Source organism: Ruditapes philippinarum, unplaced genomic scaffold (assembly GCF_026571515.1).
Source record: "Ruditapes philippinarum isolate M1 unplaced genomic scaffold, ASM2657151v2 ctg619_1_1_1_1, whole genome shotgun sequence".
NCBI lineage: Eukaryota > Metazoa > Mollusca > Bivalvia > Venerida > Veneridae > Ruditapes > Ruditapes philippinarum.
In genome coordinates, this window is record NW_026855813.1 from 56,014 (window position 1) to 80,102 (window position 24,089).

General features: G+C 30.8%; 1 protein-coding gene across 5 annotated transcripts in view; it reads left to right on the top strand.

Annotated features, from left to right (window-relative positions):
- Positions 1–17,790, top strand: part of LOC132744468 (uncharacterized) — a 47,632-nt gene extending 29,842 nt beyond the window's left edge. Inside the window, exons 2-10 of one of the 5 annotated variants that reach the window (XM_060733186.1) lie at positions 6,318–6,494; positions 11,043–11,607; positions 12,340–12,555; positions 13,533–13,627; positions 14,005–14,136; positions 14,822–14,953; positions 15,342–15,413; positions 15,969–16,040; positions 17,507–17,790. In XM_060733186.1, the coding sequence (XP_060589169.1) occupies positions 6,318–6,494; positions 11,043–11,607; positions 12,340–12,555; positions 13,533–13,627; positions 14,005–14,136; positions 14,822–14,953; positions 15,342–15,413; positions 15,969–16,040; positions 17,507–17,572 (1,527 nt within the window). In that variant the 3' untranslated portion in view covers positions 17,573–17,790. The remainder of the gene's footprint in view (positions 1–6,317; positions 6,495–11,042; positions 11,608–12,339; positions 12,556–13,532; positions 13,628–14,004; positions 14,137–14,821; positions 14,954–15,341; positions 15,414–15,968; positions 16,041–17,506) is intronic. The other 4 variants (XM_060733188.1, XM_060733187.1, XM_060733189.1 and 1 more) reach the window with 4 other exon arrangements.
- Positions 17,791–24,089: the final 6,299 nt, after the last annotated feature.

Sequence of the window (24,089 nt, forward strand, 5' to 3'; positions counted from 1 at the left end):
CATCGATCTCGAAGGAACTAATGAACGCAAAGCCACCGATCATCTCGGCGAAGATGTGTTTCAGAAAGGTCTTTACTTGTGTGGCAAGTAAAATGGTTATGGCAAGTTGAAGCCGTGTAGATTATGCAACCACAGCTTTTATGCCTTGAAGTATTAAACAGCAACAACTCGTCCGCATTGAGAGCGTCATACTACCTTGACACATTAAACAAATTAGGCATTTTACATAAGAATGTATATCCAACATGTCCAAGTTCATCGTTCAAGTTTTTGTGCATGTATGTTTTGAACATAAGTGACGAAATGAGAAGTGCTATACTTTCTTAAACTTTGAACAAAACTTTAAAATAATAAGTATTATGTTAACTCTTTATGTTCGATATTTTATTTCATTTAAACCATCCTTACAAGAACATCCATCATACACTTTGCAGCTCTTCAATATAAGGGAAAATTGTGAGAAATGCACTACATGTTTAAAATTTTCATTTTTTTTAGATTTTCGAGATAAAAAATTACTTCAATTTACAGATTAACAAACTGTGTATGATTGGTTTTGAGGTTTTTAATAACATGATATGAAAATCTCATTTTGATATCTTTTTTCAATGTACGCTCGTAGATAAAATTTGCCTGTTTCAGTTTATGTTCATGTCATTCGTCTGGTGTGTATTTTTGAGGTTTTGAAAAGTTCTTTCGACATAAAGACGAGTGAAATTTCGCAAGAAACCAACTATTGGTGCCTCTGTATTTCCAATTTTAGCATATCATCCATGAAAAGCATACCTGAGCTTGATGTATTGTGAGTTGCATTTTCCATTCAACAGTATGCACCATTTTATAATAATTATTTAAACATAAGATTATGCTACATTATCATTGAGCTCATATTCACACATAACCATCCTAGTGGTAAGAACTTCCTTTTGACGTTTTAATTTTTAGGCATTTATCATAATTCTTGAGAATTACAAACTTTTAGTTTGAATCCACACGTAACAAATCTTTACTACTTTAACTACAAGAAAACAAGACATGAAGACATCTTACTTAGTTTGTTAAGGTATGCACATGTCTTTTGTAAAAATCAGTTTCTGACTAGTTCAAACTCTTATAACTCTTTATCTTTATATTTTTTGACAGTCCCGATGACTTCGACATAACGAGAGTCGACTATGTTTACTTAAACTGTGAACATATGCCTTATCTTAAAGATAACCTTGGTCTAAAATAATATTTATTTATAACATTTAATTAAATTTAAGTATTTCTTGAACTCTTTTGGCTTATCTACACATACTCATCGTAGATTTATTTTACTGGATTTTATCATAACTTTAGCATTTTGCCTTTTGTCTCATGGTATCCCTGAGACATTACAAACTTCTTTTTAGCTCACCAGAACCAAAAAGTGAGCTTTTAGTATCAAAGGGGGTTGCTCCGGGTCCGTCGCCCGTCGTCATGCGTCTTCTTCTCTGAAACTGCTGGGCAGATTTACTTTAAATTTAGTCTGTAGCATCCTTGTGACAGTCCTACTTGAATTTGCTCATTTCATTTTAATTGGCCCTGTTTAGGGGTCATTAGAGCTAAAAATAGAAAAACCTTTAAACATCTTCTACTACAAAACTAATTGATTGATATTCAGCAAACTTTGTCTGTAGCTTTTTTGGGAAGTCTTTTATCAAGTTTGCTCATATTAATTTGATTGGCCACTTAAAAGGCCGCTAAAGCTAAAAAAGAAATGCCTTTAAACGTCTATTTCTACAGAACTAATGAATGGATGATCAGAAAAAATTGTCTGTAGCATTCTTAGGTAGTCTTTTATCAGGTTTGCTTAAAGGCCTGGGAACAAGTATAAAAGGCAGACAAGCAGAAAAATGGCCACTGCTGTTGAACTCTGTATGCTGTCTGCTAGCATAATCAGAGAGAGATAGAAAAATGAAATTTCAAAATTTAGAGAGACATACCTCATATTATTTGCTATAAATTGGCACATCACTTCTTTATCATGTAAGCAACATTCCTTGAAAGTTACAGATCTCTGTGATACTTAGAAGTACTACTTTAAAAAAATCTTTTTTTGAAAACAGTTAAAAATTCAAATTTCCCTGTATATTTGATTGACAGTTGTACAGAGGTTATGACCTTTCTCTCAGCCAACTACATCTCTCTAGGTATAAACATTCTCACAGTAGAGTTTGACAGATGGCAGGGAAATAAATACTAGGGCAATAAATACTACCAGAGAAATACTATGCAAGCAATGAACTTGAATTTTATTTATTGATTGTGTTATATTCCATCCCTACAATCATGAATTTATTAACTTGAAATGCCATCACTATAAGTTAATTGTTGATATATTGATTGTTTCTGTAAAAAGAAACATTCAAATTTATGTATCACCCAAATGTGCATCACTGTCTATTCCCACAAGTGGCCCATGTATGGTTCACCAACTGGATTCGGGAACCACTCCCTCACAATGTTTAAAACACATTTCGGTATAATATCACGCCTGTGCCACACATATTTTCTAAATCGCCTGTCCCCTTGTAGAGCAGCAGTTTTTGCTTTACTACTTCATAACCATAAAATTTGTTCACCAGAATTTATAAAAAAAAAAATTTTTTCCCAAAAAAAAAAAAGTCAAGTGGACAAAAGTAAGTAAGTTTCATTTTTTTCTATAACAAGGATTTTTAAACAATTATATTTTTGTTTTTTTTAGAATTTACCGATTTTAAATAACTCTCATTTAAAATAGATTTAAAATACATCCTGACAGACGCTAACTTACAAATTTTCAAAAAACCCCCAAAATACACAACTTTTTATCTCTCCTGAAGCGAACTCTCCTATACTATGCAGACCACATTTTTTAACAAACAGCGACTCAGGGTTATAAAAACCCCGCCTCTTGTACCTAATATGCTTAATGGCCATCCGTATGGATATCTGAGTTCACATTCCCCGGCCTTTAATTAATTTGACTGGCCCCTTTTACGGGCTTTAAAGTTAAAAATAGAAAAACCTTTAGGCATCTTTTTCTACAGAACTAATGCATGGATGATCACCAAACTTTGTCTGTAGCATTCTTGGGTAGTCTTTTATCAAGTTTGCTCATATTAATTTGATTGGCCCCTTTTAGGGGCTGCTTAAGCTAAAAATTAAAATCCCTTTAAACGTCTATTTCTACAGAACTAAATGATAGATGATCACCAAACTTTGTAGCATTTTAGGTAGTTTTAATCAAGTTTGCTCATATTAATTTGATTAGCCCCTTTTATGGGTCTTTTGAGCTAAAAATAGAAAAAATAACTTTGCACATCATTTCTAACAAAAATAATTGATGGGTGAGCACCAAACTTTGTCTGTAGCGTTTTTGCGTAGTCTTTTAAAGTTTGGTCATATTAATTTGATTGGCCCCTTTTTAGCTTTAGCGGCCCCTACAAGGGGCAAATCCAATATATATGAGCAAACTTGGTAAAAGACTTCCTAAAAATGCTACAGACAAAGTTTGGTGATCATCAAGAAGATGTTTAAAGTCTGAAGAATGAATTTAAAGTTGGGGACCATATGCCGTTTTTCATGGAATGGCACTACTGTGTCACATTGAAGATTCCATGATAACTGTCGAATGAACACATCTCAGGATCTTTCTAAATTCTATATTTAACCATTTTTTTCTCTTTAAATGTTGAATTCTGGTTAAGACGATGTTAGGAGGGGGACGGTAACTTCAAGTTCCGTCCATCAACTGGCCCAATTAAACCGAGCCTGAAACATTTTCGATTTTGCCGTGCTTGGCTTTCTTTAGAGATTCTGCTTTTCCCTTTTGTATTTCTGTGAGTTTATTTCGGAAAATTGTAAATTCTGATATTGTCTCTTTTGTCGATTGATCAATCATATTGCATTACATATTGACCCGCTCTGGTATCTTTAAAACAAAAGAATAATCGTTTCAATGCGTTAGTAAATAGTATAAATCTGTGATTGTTTATCTGACTTTACATATGAATATATTACTCATGTATGTTAAACAAAAGATATGTTTTGCTTACACTCTGTTCATAAATAAATCACAATGCAATTTAATTTTTTCAATGTTATTAATTGGCGTCCGCGCCGAAGCGCGGCGCCTATTATGGAATGAAATCAGATTTTGTGAAAGGGCGACAGCAACTTCTCGAGCCTTTTATAGTTGTTCATAATAAAAGCCGATCATTCCGATCGGTATGAGGGTGCTTGATTATTAATTAGTCGCGATATGTACAATGAATGGCGAACTGGAGAATTTCGCAATGCAAACATTTTCAAATGAATAACCTTTTCCGTCAATAAATCGCGCTCTTCGGGGTATTTTTGTTTATCATTTTGTAGTACACAGTGGGTTATTATGGTATGTTATTCCGAAAGCTGTTAATAGAATGATGAGTTGATGACCTAAATATTCAGAAAATCTATTTATAGAGGGTTGTACTCCTATCGGTAATTCCCGGTCTCTCCGGGATTTACTAGTGACCGGCGAATAGTACCACACATTTATTGTCCGGTCTCACCCGGTTTTGGAGTAGATGTTTGATATCGTTACAGAACAGAACAAATATTATACAGATAAATAAGCTTTTTTTTTCAAAATGAATGTTTGTCACTTAGTTTGGTTACAATAATTAATAAACACAGATCAACTCTCAAATTTATTGATTATTATTATACATAAACATACAATTCGAAAAAAAACCAACAACACAAATCGCATGTTTTATTTTATCTATATGAGATAAAAACAATAAATATGTACAATAATTGAGAAAAAATGTACATTTGTATGGCATTAATATGACACTATCAACTTTGAAACATTTTATTTAATTTGTTATTCGTGTTTAGTTAAGATGCCGAGGAATTATTCAAAGTTACAAATCAGATTTTATGAATTATTCAATTGATTGATAATTTAAAAAATGATAAAGAAAAATACAAATGTACATGTATATGGTTTAAGAATAAACAATATTATATATTGAAAGATTAACCATGATTTACTGACTTTTTCCAGTTAAGTTTTGACTTATAATCGTCGGTCAATATGACAATTGAATTCTTAAAATAGTAGTAAACGTAAAAAGTCAGTATTAAAGTGACATTATGCTTATATCTTCCTAGTCAAGTTGAGCTGAACTGACTTTATATTTCAAAAGATTGACTGTCAAAATGATGTTTGGCCAACAGTTGATATTGGAAAATGCTTAGGATAAAATTATATATCTGCCTAAAACATGAAAAAGACTGCCCCACTCTTTTTATAAACTTAGCATTATAGGTAAATTCTAATGGATATTTACACAAATTTCGTTTGGATCTGTGCGTTATTTATTGTTCATGTGAACTTAATTATTAAATTAAAAGGAATTATGGCGAAATGAAAACTCATTTTGATCTTCACCCGTTCACTCACTATATAACGTTGGATGGGCATAATGTCACTTTAAAATAGCGCATAAAACACACACACAAAAAAAAGGAAACAATATTCATAAAATCTGTATTTTTTTTATAAAATAGATATTACAATTATTGTATAATAAACAATTATGCTCAACATGATCAACATGGTAATATAACAAGTGTCATATTGTGAACAGATACCTTAAGAGGGGGTCCTCGCTAATAGCGATAACATAATAAGGGACAATTACACAAGTATGGTGTTGATCATGCGTTACACATATGGATTATAAATGATTGTATACATGTATATCCGTTGCTATTAATAACCACGATCATAAAGAAATAACAAGCAATATTCTAATTTCTAGCATGCCAATCAAAGTTATAAATAATAAACAATGTCTTTCGTCCGTTCATTCATAAGTGATATACAATTCTGGTAAAACCCAATGAACCATTGAAAAGTTTATAAGAATATCTTGTCATCATATATCTACTAGTTCGTCTGCACCTGCTGCTTGGGCGCCCTTTGATGCTTTGCATCAATGCTTTTCTTGTATTGAGTATGGTTTGCAAGTTATAGCTTGACCGCTCTAAGCAGATACTTGTAAAAGCAGAAACTTTTTATAAAAATGTCTATACTAATACACATGTTTTAGCTGAATGATATCCCCATGGTCTTGAATAATGTTTTGTATAATGCCATTTAAAGAAAAGGGTTTAATACAAATTTAAAATATACTGACTCAATTGTTTATGAAATATGAAGTAAGATGTTCATTATTCGTTTATATTGAGTACGCATTGAATTTATTAATGTATCTTTTACTAAAACATATTCTGTTTGTATATATTACAAAATAAAGGAAGCTGTGAATAACGAGATGACGGATATTAATAAGAAAAATAAAGAAATTGAAGAAAGAAGAAGTCAAATAGACGTTGAAATGAAAATGGAAAAACTCAAGTTAAAAAAAGACAGCAAAGATTTAAAGGAGTTACAGGCGAGTAAAGAAAAGAAAGAAGAAAAGCTAGATCTTGAGGTAATTTCAAATTCTAATTAAAAAAGTTTTATTAGACGTGTCGAACCTTTGGTCATATCGATATGTATTGATACGTACTTTTAAGCATGTCTGTTAATGTTCCATGATTCTTTTATCCTGAGGAATGAATTAAATGTTTAAAGATTTAATAATTTTTTACGTGCATGCCATAGAAACACGTTTCTTCCTACAAAGTAATTTCGGTTGTTCGTATGCGGCTGTCATTCATATGACTGATACTTGAAAGTGAGGCGAATTACTGATAATACATGATAATAATGATACTGGTAATGGTAATGCAGTAGGAATGCATTTCTTTTCTTGAGAGTAATGCAATGTAATGATACTGCATTCTAATGTGCATTACTTGTAATGTTACTGGAATGCAAAATTCAGGTTATAAAGGTGCATTACTATGCATTACTTTGCATTAATTCACCAAACCTATTACATCATATATGGTATAGATGATCCAAAGAACACAAGATAAAATTTTGACGATACTTGAAAGTGAGGCGAATAACTTTCAGATTGGATAGACTTCCAATTTGTAAGCATTTATCCGAAGAAGGAGTGAGTTTAAGAAATTTACATTAAGCATGTCAGCTGTAGGTTAACTTACTAAATATAGATCATGCGTAAACGGTTAGTGACCTTTATAAACAACCTTCACATACCAAGTAGCAGAATAAAGTATCCCCGTCACTAGACGTTTCGGGTAGGCAATGTTTTCATTAGGCTTTGGATAATGATACTGGTAATGGTAATGCAGTAGGAATGCATTTCTTTTCTTTTCTTTTCTTGAGAGTACTGCAATATAATGATACTGCATTCTAATGTGCATTACTTGTAATGGTACTGGAATACAAAATTCAGGTAACGAAGGTACATTACTATGCATAACTTTGCATTAATTCACCAAACCTACTACATCATATATGGTATAGATGATCCAAAGAACACAAGATAAAATTTTGATCGCCTTTATCAGTTAAATAAAATATAAAATCATGAAAATTCAATATCCCCTCTCACTTATATGTCTGCATTGATTTATAACACTAGTATCAATTGAAGCATTTATTGTACTTGCAGGCATGAACATCGTTCAGTGTAAAATGGGAATTAAATGATGAGTTTGAGTTCACCAATTTTTCAGTTAAATATCAATTATTATAGACCTGAATAAATTGAGTGAATTCTGGAAACAAAGTGATCCCTCGGAAGCATTAACCCCAACAAAATTACATAAGAATTGCAGACTCGGTTTGATTGAGTCTGTACATGAGAGATAATGAATAAGTGCAACATCCCTCACGCCCCCTAGCACCGGCTTGAGCGGTACTCAATTCTCAACACTTAATAGTGCTGGCATCAATGATCCCGAAGGACCAGAAAATAAAACAACACTGAAGTGAAGTACGGGGCAACTTTTTACAGCTGCCACACAGCACTTGACCACTACAATCTCATTCTCTTTGTAGGTCGTTCCCTGCTACGGGTCCCTCTTTGGTCTACTTGTTTGAAGCCTTTTATTTCGATCGAACGACACACTTGGTTGGTTATATTTTGATTTTGTCTGCACCGCATTGTTATACCTGTTTGCCCGCGCATTTAAGCACATGTCCTAACTAGTCGGAAAGGCAGGCACAAGTGCAGATGTATCGCGTAAAAAATCAGTTGATATGGTTCTTCTGGTGCTGACATTTCTTTGATACACAAAAAATAAACGTACTGCGTATTACACAAAAGCCTTTTGCAATAAGTGTTTTGCCTTTTCACTGAAATTTAAGGAAACATGCAACTTAAGCCATAATAAAGGCATGTGGTATTTATAAAATCGCTATGGATTCTTTCATTATTATTTGCACGCTATTATTATAGCTAGTTATGCAACATTTGCATGACAATCCATTATTCGTTATCCTGCTAATGAGGCGACCATATACTTCCTTTGTTGAATAATATTGTGCCTATTAAATAATGCAATTCCTTGTGAGTTTACTGATGGCCTCAATTTGTAGCAAAGAGCAGGTAACACCATCAATCATTTGTGCAGGATAAGAAATTGCTGCAAATGGCAATTTATTTCAATAATATATAAGACAAATCCTTGTCTTTTAATATACTTATACATCATGGTAACCCCAATCAGTATAAAACCTCAAATATTAATACAGAAGTGCACGCCGTTATAATTAAGACAATGGTTATCCTTTAATGTGGCCGCTGTGATCTTGACCGAGCAAAATGGAAACACGAAAGAATTGACCACTATATACATGTGATTTTAAATGTAGCATAGACACACAATGATCGGGCTATTTATTGAAACTACATCTGACATTCCTCATAAACAGTTATCTTAAAACAGTTCAAAAGGTTCAAAAATATTATGATTAATATACAATTAATATATAATAAATTATAATTTATAATTAAAAATTATGAATGCCAACACAAAAACCAATAACATGTTCATTGTAAGTCATAGTAAATGCTCCACAATTATCTGTAAAAATTCAAGGTAAAATGATAACGATTCATTTAATAGATGGCTGTTATTCGACTACAACACTCGAACAAGTTTCTCGGTTTTGTTTTAGTGATCCATAAAGTTTAGCATATATGTATGTTCTTTTTATAAAAGTTATGCTGTCCATAGATTCCATGTACAAAATACGTTTTATCAGGTCTTCCGTAGGGTATTTCAAAATTCTTTTTGGTTTATTTTATCATGCAGAGTTCTGCTTGGATCAAGTCCATACAAAAATATCTAAGGCATTCAATGTGTACACGATTTGTTACATCAGAACTTTAAAATCAATAAGATCCTTAAAAAATGAACTCCACATTATAACCTTTGCTACGTAGGAATCCCTACAAGGATTCCAAACGCTGATTTGCTACACTCTTACCTTACAAAAAAACTGTTCAACCCTGATTCGCTTTCTCTGGCGTTATATTTGAAAATGGTTGAAGCAATACTAGCGTTGAATTTTCAGTTCCTCATATGTGCCTGGGTAGAATGACGCAATCACTGCCGGTCTGTTGTCGCTGTTTGATACTGTTTGAGCCATAAAATGAGTCGACTGTACATATCGCTCCAAGGATACATGGCTTTAACTTGTCGTAGCCATTTACATACCATACAAAGTTAATCAGTTATAGTCTTATTAAATGCGCCCCACTGAGATTGACAGCTAAATCTGTGATTACAACACTTGTTACTGGTGTTATAACAAACAGTCAAATTCCAAACTTTCATGCTAATTTAGTGACCATTTTCGTCGTTCGGAAAAGGGATGAAGAAGACTCTGCAATAGAAATGATAATCATTTTATTTTAATACATTAGAAAACCGACATTTTTCTAATAATTATAAAACTTACAGATACACAATGATTTTTAAATACTTTTTTTCAAATTTGATAATTGGGGAACATCATAAACACAGGCAACATATATCAGTTTCGATGCTTGTGCCCCTTTTTTGTGGCCAGGTTCAGCTAAAATAGCTAGAACTTGCTCGTGGCCAGGTTTGGCTTAAATAGCTAGAACTTGCTCAAATAGCCACTTATGGAGTTTGTCTAAGCCTTTTGGTGATAGCTTTGCTTCCTCAGAATTAGAATGGGTTCTTTTTACCTTGCCCTTATATATAACATATAATCACTTAATCTTTTAACGTTCTAGCTTTATCTCTACAATTTTTTGAATTATAAGATAAAATTAAAGAAATGTAATAAAAATTTATCTCACTTACATCTTCTTGTCTATTTTGCAGTAAATATGGCGTTTTTCTGCCTATATGGAACCTCTTAATTCCAAGAGCTAAGACCTAAGTTCTAAGATCTAAGTTCTAAGATCTAACAACTTACTTCTAACTTCAAACTCAAAATGGCCTCAATGGGCTTCCGTTATACGCTATATGTAGTTTGATGCCAAATAAAATATTGAAAAAAATGTATTGTCCGCTTTGCCTACCGTGTCATGTACAATGTCCGGTATTGGTCGTTATTTTACATGATTCAACCACTTTTTCATTAGAACTTCCGAAATGTATTCCATTTGACACTAATAATATTATCAACGAAACTTTTAGACAATGATTAATCCCATTTCCGTATGGTAATATAACTTTAAATCCGAAAAAGCAAGTGTGCAATTTTCTCGTGTCTTATTCATTGAACTGATCAATTGATATCCCTCGAAAAATTATACAAAACACTCTATTATAAAAAATCTATTTTATACAGTTCATATTAAAAGAAAGAATACAAAAAGGAAGTAATCATTTATTAATAAGAACAAATTAGAAATTTAGACAATTACTTATCTGCAGATAAATTAAAGCAATGAAATGATTAGAAAAAGAAAGTAAAATTCAGAATGAGAAACGTAAAGGTTTTATGATAAAATAAAAAAAAAATGATTGGATTATTGATGATGAAATTTGTCTGGTTAGGTCAATGTAAAATTAAGCAAGAGGTATTGATGCAAAGCACTATTAGAGGTTGTCTTGATATGATATGAATAATTTACTTCTAGGTAATCAGAAGTTTACCGGAGCAGCTAAGGGACATCTCTATATATATAAATGATGAAACCATAGAGCATAAACTGGACACCCTTTCTAAAGACGCAGATGATCTCAACAAATGTTTAACTAAAGCATTTGTAGGCACTGAGAATGAAGTTTTGGAGCAATGTACAATGCTTTCAAAGATGTCGTGTCCAAGCCAAATTGAGATTGAAAAATTGTCCAACACATTGTCTGGATTTGAAACAGACCTTCGTTGTTGTACTCATAAAATATTTGCAATGAAACAAAGCATTAACAGTTTCATCGGAATCAATCAGAGTGCAATGAAAAGTATGGAAGATGAAATTGAATCAGCTAAAATTGAAGTTGAAGGATTAGATAAGGTGATTTATATTACGGAAAATGAAATAAGAAAGTACGAGGAGGAAGCTGCCAACGAAGAACGTGATGCTGTTGAACTCGAAGATCGAGCAAAGTACCTTAAACGTAAAGCACGGGAATATAAAGACAATGGATTCCTATGGGGCATTGGGTCTACTGTAGTAGGATTACTATTTGCACCAGTCACATGTATGTTTACATGAAAAAGTTAAGTTTCAGGGAAAAGTTTTAGTTATGATCCTTGAATTTGAGGGATGAGAGGAATTCACATAATCGCTATAATTTCCTAGGGATTTTTGAAATTATTAAATCATGTACTCGAATTATCTGACAACTCGTTTTGTCTAATCTATAATAAAACACATCAAATGATTTCCAATTTACAGGTAAAACTAATAAGATTATGTGGACAATGATATTTGAAAAAATGAATTGGTTTGAAAAAATTAATTTGTATATTATTTGCTATATGTTTTTAAATGACCGAAGCTTAAAGATTTATTGTTACAAGTATATTCTAATCAACACGTAATTAAGTTCACCTTTTGGTAGAAATTGACACTGATCAGTGGTACAAAATAACTCTAAAACATAAAAGGTCATCGCGGTAACATGGCAATGCGTACCTGACTAGCAAAAAACAACAAACGGTCTATGATAAGGATTTACAAATTCTTCATATTTTTGCACAGTTGTAAGTAAAGTAAATCACCAAACTTCGATGTGATCCATTAATAAAATTTCATTTTCTGAAAACATCCTCACCTACAGAACGCTTGTCACTTTTAACAATACATGAATATTGCATGCAACATAACAGTTTTATTTATGTTGAAAAAAAAACAGATTCAGGAAAATAACATATATATTCACTAATCTTATTTTAAAGTGTAATTTACTTTCTACTTTATCTACTTTAAGTTGGTATGTCTTTTGGAGCTGGGCTAGCATCGGCAGGAATTGGTATGAAGGTTAACTATGATAGTGCATCTGAATGTAAGAGGTCTGCATCAAGGCTGAGAACTAGTGCAGAAGACAAAAGATCCACTGCTAGAAGTAAAAAGACATTAAAGGGAGAATTAGAATCAAAGAAGATCTTGAAAAATACTGAGCTGCAACTTTATCAAACTAAGATTGGTATTTATTTTTGTCACTATGATGTAACCCCTTTGTCATAAAATGTATATTCTTTGACTTACTTTTGTGTACTATAATAATAATAATAAGAATAATAATAATTATAAAGACTTTATTTAACGAGAGAACTCATTTGAACAAACATATCAATCTTTCATGAGGCCCTCAACAAGGAACAATATAAATTTAACATATTCAAACTATTAAAATACATAAATGTAAAAACATACAGGAGATTATCAATTTGTATACATCAATGTGTGATAAAACCTCAAGTATAAGGTTTAAAAATGGTTAACAGATGTAGCAGACTTAATATAACCAGGAAGGCCCATCCAAATACAAGATCCAGAATAAACAAAAGACCTACGAAATTGTTCAGTATTTGGTCTAGGGGTATAAAGTTGAAAATCAGATGATGAACGCAAAATGCGATTATGAACATCTGACGATAAAACGAAATTATTCAATAAATAGGAAGGCGCCTGATTATTCATTATTTTAAACATCATAATAGCTTTTTGAAAAACAACCCTCTGTGAAAAGGTCATCCAGCGGAGTTCAGAAAAAAGTTCAGCAGATGGAGTGTCATAATCTTTGTCTAGAATTAGTCTTGCAGCTCTCTTTTGGAACTTAATGAGCCTATCTTCTAGAAAAGACGTAAAGTAATCGTAAATTATGCAACAATAATCAAGATGTGGTAAAATATATGCATTGTAAAACAATTTACGTACAGGTATAGATATGAATAATTTTATACGTGATAATAAATGTAACAGTGAGTTACACTTTCTAAGAACATTATCAATATGGCTTTGCCAAGAGAAGGTGTTATTACTCACTCACTATTCCTTCAGTCATTTTTTTCCAGATTTAATTCTCAGCCTTATGTTAGATATTAGTAAAATATCTATTTATCTATATAATAACTGATTTTGCATCTTATATATAGCTAATATGTTGTCTTTTTATTTCAGAAAATCTTTCAAAGACTTGCGATCGACTCACCAGGCTTGAGAATCTTCTAATACCATCTGTCGCAGGCTTCGAATGCGCCATTACTATTGCACAGGTCAATGAAAAATCTGTATATATATATTATAGTATTATAAAATACATTTGCATAAAACTTCTTAAACAGCCTTGACAAATACTATCATGTTTATTTAATCAAAAAATAAATAATAAAATAAAAAGATATTAAGTAATTTCAGTTGATAGAATATTGAATGTTTTGATCTTATGAAAGCATTTAAGTCGACGGATGAACTGCCAAGTATAGTTTCATGTTTGTTAGGGTTTTTTTAGTTATAGTTTTTGTCGTTGTTTGGGGGGTTTGTTTGTTTATTGTTGTTGTTGTTGTTGTTTTTAAAAAGTTTTTTATTGTTGTTTAGTGTGCGTTTTTTATGTATTTCTTATAAAACTAATAGTAATGTGCGGCCTTTTAAGGATTTCAAGGACATGGTTAATGGGACAAATTTGCAATGTGACTCCTTCCGACTTATAAAAGAAGTTTGTATTGATATGGACTGTCCTGATGATCTTGACGACGAAACTGAAGAAGAAATGCGCAAATTGAAGGTGATAATCAAATACAATTATATAAATATTTGGCTGGTTATAACTGTAATTTGTCTTCCTGATACTTTATTTTCAAATGTTCATGGTCTCTCAGCACTATATTCTTCTTTCAGACTTGTGAATCTTCTAATTCAATCTGTCGCAGGCTTCAAATGCACCGTTACTATTTAATGAAAAAATCTGTGTATATATATATATATATATATATATATTATAAATCCAATAACACTAAAAGTCAGTACAAACCCTGAAGATTGCGTTTTGCGCATGAAACTAATTAGTAAAGGAAATGTGTTTTTCAATGTGTTGATTGAATATAAATCCATATATATATTATATATATATATATATATATATATATACATGTATATTATAATATTATATAATGTACTTGCATATAACTTCTTAAACAACTTTGAAAAAAACTATCATGTTTATTTAATTAAAAAATAAATAATGAAATGAAAAGATATTTAGCGATTTCAGTTTGATTGAGCTTTTTAAAGCTTTTAAGTCCACAGATGAATTGCCAAATATAGTTTGCTTGTTTCTGTTTTTTTTTTTTTTTTTTTTTTTGTTGTTTTGTTTGTTTTTTTTTGTTTTTTTTTTACTTTTTTATTGTTGTTTTGTGTGCGGGTTTTTTGTATTCCTTATTAAACTAATGGTAATGTGTGGCCTTTTTAAGGATTTCAAGGACATGGGGAATGGGACAAATTTGCAATGTGACTCCTCCCGACCTATAAAAGAGGGTTGTAGTGATATGGGCTGTCCTGATGATCTTTACGACGAAACTCAAGAAGAAATGCGCAAATTGAAGGTGATAATCAAATACAATTATATCAATATTTGGCTGGTTATAACTGTAATTTGTCTTCCTGATACTTTATTTTCAAATGTCCATGGTCTCTCAGCACTATCTTGTGAATCTTCTAATTTAATCTGTCGCAGACTTCAATTGCACCGTTACTATTGCACAGGTCAATGAAAATTCTGTTTATATATTATAATATTATTTAATGCACTTGCATATAGCTTCTTAAACAACCTTGACATAACTAGTTGTTCTTGTTGTTTAGGGGTTTGTTTGTTGTTATTGTTTTTTGTTGGTTTTTTATTTGTTATTGTTGTTGTTTGTGTGCGTTTTTTTGTTTGGTTGTTTTTTGTATTTCTTTTTTAACTAATAGTGAATGTGTGGTCTTTTTAAGGATTTCAAGCACATGGTTAATGGTCCTGATGATCTATGCGACGAAACTCAAGAAGAAATGCGCAAATTGAAGGTGAATTCAAATTCAATTATATAAATCATTGGCTGGTTATAACTGTAATTTGTCTTCCTGATATTTATTTTCAAATGTCCATGGTCTCTCAGCACTATATTCTTCTTTCAGACTTGCGAATCGTCTAATTTAATCTGTCGCAGACTTCAAATGCACCGTTACTATTGCACAGGTTAATGAAAAATCTGTCTATATATTATAATATTATATAATGCACTTGCATATAACTTCTTAAACAACCTTGACAAAAACTATCATGTTTATTTAATCAAAAAATAGATAATGAAATAATTAAAAGATATGTTGTCATTTCAGTTGATAGAATATTGAATGTGTTGAGCTTTTGAAAGCTTTTAAGTCCACAGATTAACTGCCAAGTATATTTTTTGGAAGTTGTTTTTTGTTGTTGTTGTTTGGGGGTTTGTTTGTTTTTGTTGCTTTTTGTTGTTTTTTTATAGTTTGTTTTTGTTGTTGTTTTGTGTGCGTTTTTTTTGTTGTTGTTGTTGTTGTTTTTGTATTTCTTATTAACTAATAGTAATGTGTGGTCTTTTTAAGGATTTCAAGCACATGGTCAATGGTCCTGATGATCTTTACGACGAAACTCAGGAAGAAATGCGCAAATTGAAGGTGGGAATCAAATTATATAAATCATTGGCTGGTTATAACTGTAATTTGTCTTCCTGATATTTATTTTCAAATGTCCATGGTCTCTCAGCACTCTATTCTTGTTGCATTTATTTGTTTGTTTTGATTTTTTTGTTCTTCTATATTTTTACCTTTCTTTCGGGACTATTTCAGTATCTGTCCATAAGAATTGTAAAAAAATGAAAAGAGATGCTGCGTACTTTTAATGTTTGTCCTCTGACGCAAAAGCTCGTATTCCTTTTCAAATGGTAAGTTTTGCCTAAACCGGTACGTACAACATAGATGGTACGTCTTTATTACCCGTGCAGTCTATGAAAATGCTCCAACGAGACCACCAATAACGTTCACTTTCCTGTAATGATAAAAATATCGAAAAACACGCCACGATATAAGACCTTATCAGGCATTAGGTTATGATGTTTAATGAATCGGTGTGTTCAATTGATATAATGTTAATAATTTCAGAATTTTATTATCCTTTTATTCCATTTTGCAAAGTTTCATATGTGAGTCATTAAATAATTCTGTCAATATTGCATATTATTACAACTTTTATAAAGTCAAAGTTTAACGTAAAAACAAGTTATAGGAACATCAATATCAATATGCTTATAATCTAATTTCTATGTTTACAAAATGGGTTTTGTTTTTTTACCTACAAGTAATTATTATGTCATTGTTTTGTAAGCATTGTTAACATTTCTCGTATAGGTATCGAAGATGCAAGTTAGCCATTTTCTACTTCGGCCGAGTATCTTTTTACAGATATTTCTTGTTCAGAATGTTAGGAAAATTTAAATATCAGTTCATGTGCTTGGCTTGATTGATGTTAGTTTCTGATTTTTCAAAATGCGTTGTTTGTTTCACTTCTTTTGGAGTGTTTAAGCTCATCTAAGCATTTGTGATAACAATGTGTCTATTAAAGACGCTTTTTGCAGTAACGCTCTTTTGTAAAGTTATGTTTCATGTTAATGATATAATATAATAATATGTTAGTAATACTATGTTAAGCATATTGTGTGAACAACCTTGATATTTATGATGTAGCATCTTCTAGTAAGCATCTACAATTGTTTAAATATAAAGCAAGTTGGATTAAAAATGGCATCACCAAAATAACTAATAATCAAACTCTCCATTGAAGAATTGTTGCATTTCCTAGCACTGTATCTCTTGTGTGCCATCTGCCATGGCTACTTTGCTTTAGAATATGTATTCTTTTAAAATATACTTTCATCTTAAAAATTTGATTCCCATTTATGACGTATTTAAAGTTCATGAATTGTTCATACATTATAGTTAAATTTGTCAGAATATTTGCCCTACACCACTAACTTTAATATTTACAAACAATATGTGTCGGTATGTATTTTCTGTTAATAGGATTATATTTTAAGTGATTTTGAATAATGTCAAATACAGCTTATTGCCAAATCTGTTTATTTCAGGCGAAATGGAGGGAACTGATGCAAATGTTCAAAAGATACCATGATAATCATGGCAAAAAGTTTTAAAATAAACAAACTTTTCAAAAACATTTGACCATTATATTCATTTCTACACCAATACATTCGTTTGTCAATGGAAAAACTTCATTAGAGATTATTTATGACGATAACAAACTATTTATAACTTGTGCTAAAAATATCTGACCAACAAAAGCAAGTGGTAAAGTTAATAAACGCCATTGGATTATAATAACATAGTCTTAACAAGTTTATCATACATATCAATAAGTAAGTAAGTAAGTAAGTAAGTAAATATTTTATTAATGTGTCATATGTAAACATACAAGCAATGAACAAACAAGGCATGTATAAACAATAGTATACACCCGGCCCAATGGGCCTATAAGACACAAACAACATGAAGACAATCAATATGTGTGTTTATGTAGTTTGTAATAATGATTTACTTGCTGTATGTTATTGTAGAATATTTGTTAGAAGTTAGCAGCAGAATGATTCCATTATAATGCATTGTTGTATTTCAATGTTATTTCAATGTTATGAATGTATATTATTGTCACCTTGTTTTGATAAATATGCACTATCGTTTCTTCTATGGTATACTATAATAGTATTTACATCCATTTTTGTGTTACTGAACTCAACAGCACGTCATTACAACTTATGTTGCATAATGGCCTGAAAAAATTGTTTATTTGCTCTGAATGTGTCTTCTTTCTGGAACACGTGATGACGATACCATGGCAGTCCTTGAAGTTTTATTCTTAAAAACACGCTTCGTTCCAATAATGGAATAGTAAACTTTTTACATGAAACAAAAATTGAGTAAATAATATAGAATGAGCTTGTCTCATGGGAATATCATTTTAATCAGAAATTTTTAAAACGGCCACAACATACAAGGGGCATTTGAAATGAATTCATCATTGTGGCGCTGTAGTTGTGGTTATTTCTGAGTAAGTGTTCAAAGAATGATGCTTGTATTTAAAGGCACATTATGTCCGATAAATGAGTTAAAAAAATATTCTGTTGAAAAGACAAACATGTTTTTTATCTTTATCACCTAAAGAAAATAACTTTGAATGTGAAATAAATTATGATAAAATTAGCAAAATGTTAACAAAGTGGATGTTTTTACTTCCATTTGGAATATAATTTATTTGAAATACTAATTTACAATAATTGCACTTATATATTATATATGTTTATAAATATGTGTAGTTCTTAGACTAATCTTAGTATTTTGACTCTTTTGATTACTTTGTAATACTTAGTCAATATTATCATCTTTTGTAGAAAATGTTTATGTTGTTTCATGTTAAACATTTCCATGAATCATAATCTGTTTTAGAATTGTTATGTAAAGAACTAATAAGCGTAAAGCAATTTTTAAGTAGATTTCTGGTCAATGGTCATCTGACCAATCTGATGAGTTATTACATACAGTGCCACCTGTATGTAGATGCTGGCTCCCTCTGGGATTCAGAAGTTCATTTAACCAGGCATCTCAGGGAGTTCTGGCATTCTGTTGCTATTTTCTGCAGAAGTAACATCTCTTAAAGCTCTCTTAGGTTTATTAAGTATTTAATCTATTTTAGGCACTTTGGCATTAAGTATAAACCTTAGAGATTATCTAAATTCACTGAAATATTTTTGATAAATTTGTAACTAATTTTAGTAATTTCTTTTTACAGAATTGATTCAGATTAATTTACATCTTTTCTTTGTTTTAAGTGACATCCATCTTGAATTATTAGATCTTTATTTTTTGTTGATACAGATTAGAACAGGGCTTGCTACTATATAGGGTTATTAGTTTAACAGCACAGAATCATTAATGTCATTTTTATATTTTCAGTTATTACATTTTTAACAACTTTTAACTGGTTTAAATCTTTTATTTAGCTAGTTAACTTTGATAATCACAATTTTGATTTAAATATTAACAGTTTATATTTAAGTACACATTGATAACTTGTTTAGCTTTAAGTAACATATAGTTTAGTGTAAATAAAAACTTAGTTCATTACAAAATTGGTGGATTTAAGTATATTCAACATTTGTATTTTATTTCCCTTTGCATTCAAAGGGTGGTGTCATCCTGATTATTAGATTTATCCCATTAAAGAGTAATCCTGAGCAAAATTAGAACATCAAAAGTAAATATTAAGTAATAAGTAACTCAATTCTATTTATAGAAACAGAAAGCTTTAAATTTTCAACAGCACAACAATGGTGCCAAGTGGGATAAGGGCCTACTTCTATAGGAACACTCATTTAATCACTACAACAAGAGAATGAAAATTTTATATTGGAAGTTTTTGGGTCTTTTCTAATTTAATTGTCTCCTAAATCATAGCCGCATGTTCTTTAAATGATAGAAAGGCCATTTAATTAAACGAATGGAAAATGGTGTTATTAAATTGATTGTACAGAAAAGAAAATCAAAAGTGTGGTAAAATGTTTACTAAGTTAGTTTATAAGCTAGCGTCAAGACCAAAGCGCACGATTTTCTTAATATTATATAAAAAAAATATTTTTTCAAAGCGCACGATTTTCTTAATATTATAAAAAAATATATCTTTGAAGGTCAAATCTACATAAATTATTTGAAAAGGGATGTTTATAAACTTACATAAACACATAACACAATTTTATTTAAAATAGAAAGATTAATAAACCAATTTGATGGTAGATTGGTCGTATTGCATGATATACATGGAAATATTTTTTGTTAACGTTTTCTTTATTTTCCCGATTTTATTTTCGATTTATCTATGTTTTCTTTTTCCATTTGTTCTGCATTGATAGAACAGAAGGAAGGTGTTGTTTACGTTAATTACTCAATGCTTTATAAAGAAATATCTTAATTATTTCAATACTGTAAATGAGATAGATTTGATGAACCTACAATTCAGTCGGAATTTTGGTTTTTATATAATGGCGATCATTTTCTAATTCATCGCCTTTTATAAAGACCCTACCCTGTTTAACTACTATCTATCTACGATCTAAAATTGAAAAGCAAAGCATATAAAAATGTAAAATTGGATTGGTCTTCAATCGATGGCACACAATACCTTAAATAATTATGTTATTACATGTGACAAACAAACTGCGAAAGAATTATATCTGTATGTTAACATTGTTGTTCAGTGACAGGTACATGATCTGACATTAGATAATTATACATATGAGAAAAGAATTGTTTTAGAACAAAATATTATCATTCATTCGATAAATTCTATAAAAATCACTTTGAACAACTTTATTTCAATGAAATATTCGTAAATATATCTAAATGATTGATGTTTGTTGTTGTTTTTTTTATCAATATTTGAATTTTGTATTGAAAATATATCCATTGTAGACCAATCCACTTTAAAAGCAATCATTAAAACACAGATTAAATCAAATATCATTAACTATAATAAGTGGGGTGAAAATCGAGACATGGTATCGGTGTAATGATAAAAAAATGAACACTTGAGGATATTCACTAAACTATTAAACAAAAAGAAAACATTTTGATGAACTTGAAAGTTGATAATACTCAAGTTCGATCATACACGTTCATTCAATTGACACATGAACAAACGTGTTTAAATCAAAAACGATATGACCTTTGATAATCATTGCGAGTTTAATAATAATGATAATGGCGGTAATCTTCAACATAAAACCATGTATACATTTGTATAAAAATCATTACAAAAGTATTTTAATGCCCGGGTGATAGACAGTGATATACAAATAAGAACAATATTTTTTTTTATTGATAATCTACCCAAGGCCAAATATATCTTGTTGTTCAATTGTTAACATAACACACCGTTATTCAACCAATGCATCCAGACACGAAAGAATTCATCAAAAAACGTCTGCCGTATATTCTCGCAATGTACATTATCTTTTTTTGTGAACACTTTAAACAAACTCCCTCAAATAGCTTAAATGTACAATTATTCAAGAGAGTACTTACAAAATGTTACTGGAAAGTCACTAAAGGGGCATCACTTTTGAAAATATCACAAAACCGCGACATGCTATGCTATAGATACAGACAGAGTGTATTCATATGAGATAATGTAAAAGTACAATATCTCTCACGCCCACTAGCACCGCCTCATTTATTCTTCAACATTAATGTGCTGGAATCAATGATCTCGAAGGACCAGGAACTTATATCATTAGAGCAGTGGTTTTAATAGAATGTCTGGCATTTATCTGACAATGTTAGCTCTATACCTCCTGGATACGCATAACCAGCTACGCCCGTTCCAAAGCCGTACACTTGGGAGTCCAAACTTTACACCCTTTTCAATAATTATGGTAAATGTGATGACACTAACTAGTAACACAACATAATTTTGTAGGGGTTCTGATACATTAAATGTATCAAATGTATCATTTTGTACAGCAGACAAATTTGATCCATCAAGAACGAGGCCATTTATATTTTGTTTTACTATTGTTATTCAACGTCTTATATACACTTGGTATAAGAAAAGCATAATAAGTATCCATTTTTGTAGGTTTAGACACCATAAAAGAAGCAACATTATGCGTTTTGTTAAAATTTGAGGCGCATGGACTTTTAAAGACTAGGGTACTTAAATACATATATACAACAAAGATGACCAGCCATAAAGGCGCTATCAAAGGCTAACAATTATATATGTCGTTTCGTGATGTACAAAATGCTTTCTGGATTATAAGGACATTTTGGCCACTTTTAACATGATATATGTGTTTGACTGATCCTACTTTTATTTGACATAAAAGTCACATACCAGTGATTACTTGCGACATACTCTTAAACCAAGTCATGTAAAACCGAGTTTCTCTGCTGCTTGTGAATGTACCAAGTTTCTATAAACTCAAAGGTTTACATGTTGAGAAAATGAGCACTTGTGAAAATTTTATTCAACTTTGCATATAAATGATGTTGATATTGTAGTCAAAATTGTATATAAGATTCATGTTTTTTAAGATTTATAGGTAACACTGGTTTTTTTTCAAAGCATATGTCTATTTCTTGTTTTACTTACTTAATATTCACCTCTCTAGTATGAGTGCCAGAGCACATCTACAGTTGACCTAGATAAATTTTAAAATATCTTTTCAAAAACATACAATAGTTGAACGAAATCGAAAAATAGTTAATTGGTAATGCGTAGCAAACACAACCATTCTTAACCGTCCATCTTTTCAGCCAGACTTTCTTTTTGAACCACAAACCTTGCAAATCTTCCTTATGCTTATCATTCTTCGCAAAATGAGTAACTAATATTAAAAATTAAATGAGTGATTTAAGTCGAGTATTTCATAAATAAAATTAGATTTAATTTGGTCTATTTTGTTTCCTTTTCTGTTTAAAAGAAAGTTTGACTTAAGTTGAAAATAAATAAAATATATGACATGATCCAAACGGGTTTAAAAGCAATTACATTATTAATTTTAACAAGACAGTTCTTTACAAAACTAATTTATATTCCATTTTATAGACTCTTTAATTGGACCGACACTTGATTTTGTACAATATAATTTGACAATAAGTAGAGTCTCAGTTTCATCGGCTGCATGCATTGTACTTTACAGTTATGTTATAAATTGTGTGTCCGTTTTATTTTAATGCTTATTACTATCTGTATTGGACCGTCACTTTTCACAAGAACAATTCTCAGATGCGATCTAAAAATGCAAATTTATTTGTCGTTGCTTGACAGAACGAATGTAAAAATGATCCTGGTTCCATGTAATATGATATATTAGTCTGAGTGTGATTTGGTTCTGTTCCTATTTGATCAGTGAATGTCACATACACAATACCAGACTGCTGCTAATATACAATACAACGATATATAATGATTTTTGTTGTTTTTTTATAGGGAAGCCAACTCCATAATTATTCAAGAATATATTCAGATTAAAATGTGAAATTGTTTGACAGCGGTTGCAAGACATTATTATAACGCTATTCTTATTATGTACTTCACCAGTGTCTTTGAAATGAACCCAAAGGTAGTGCAACAGAGTGTTGTTATTTACTTCAACCTTGTATTTGAAATGCTCTCCAAGGCGGTGCTGAGGAGCGCTATTGTGTACTTCATAGCAGTACGTTGTTTTATACTTCGGTGTCTTTGAAATGATCGTCAAGGCGTGGTTCACAGTCAAATATATAAAGCTGCTAAAGGTTCTTGAGCTGAAACCTTTGTAAAAGTTTTTATCCATGCAATGTCCATTGTTTGTAAGGAAATATGATACACATGATAATTGGGTAAAAAAGTGAGAAATTAATTTAGACAAATTATTTTCATATATAAAGAATAAACAGAAGTCGAAATACAAATAAAACTTTTAATATTGCAGACATGTTTAGTACAGTATTAATACCAAATTCACAATATTCATTGTATGCCACTAAGTTTACAACAAAGGACATATACATGTTAACAAATCTGTAACAGAAACTGCGAAACTAGTGAGAGCTAAATTTAATGACACAGTTTATCTTATAACAATGCAAAGTATATTGTGTGAATATGTATACATACTCAAC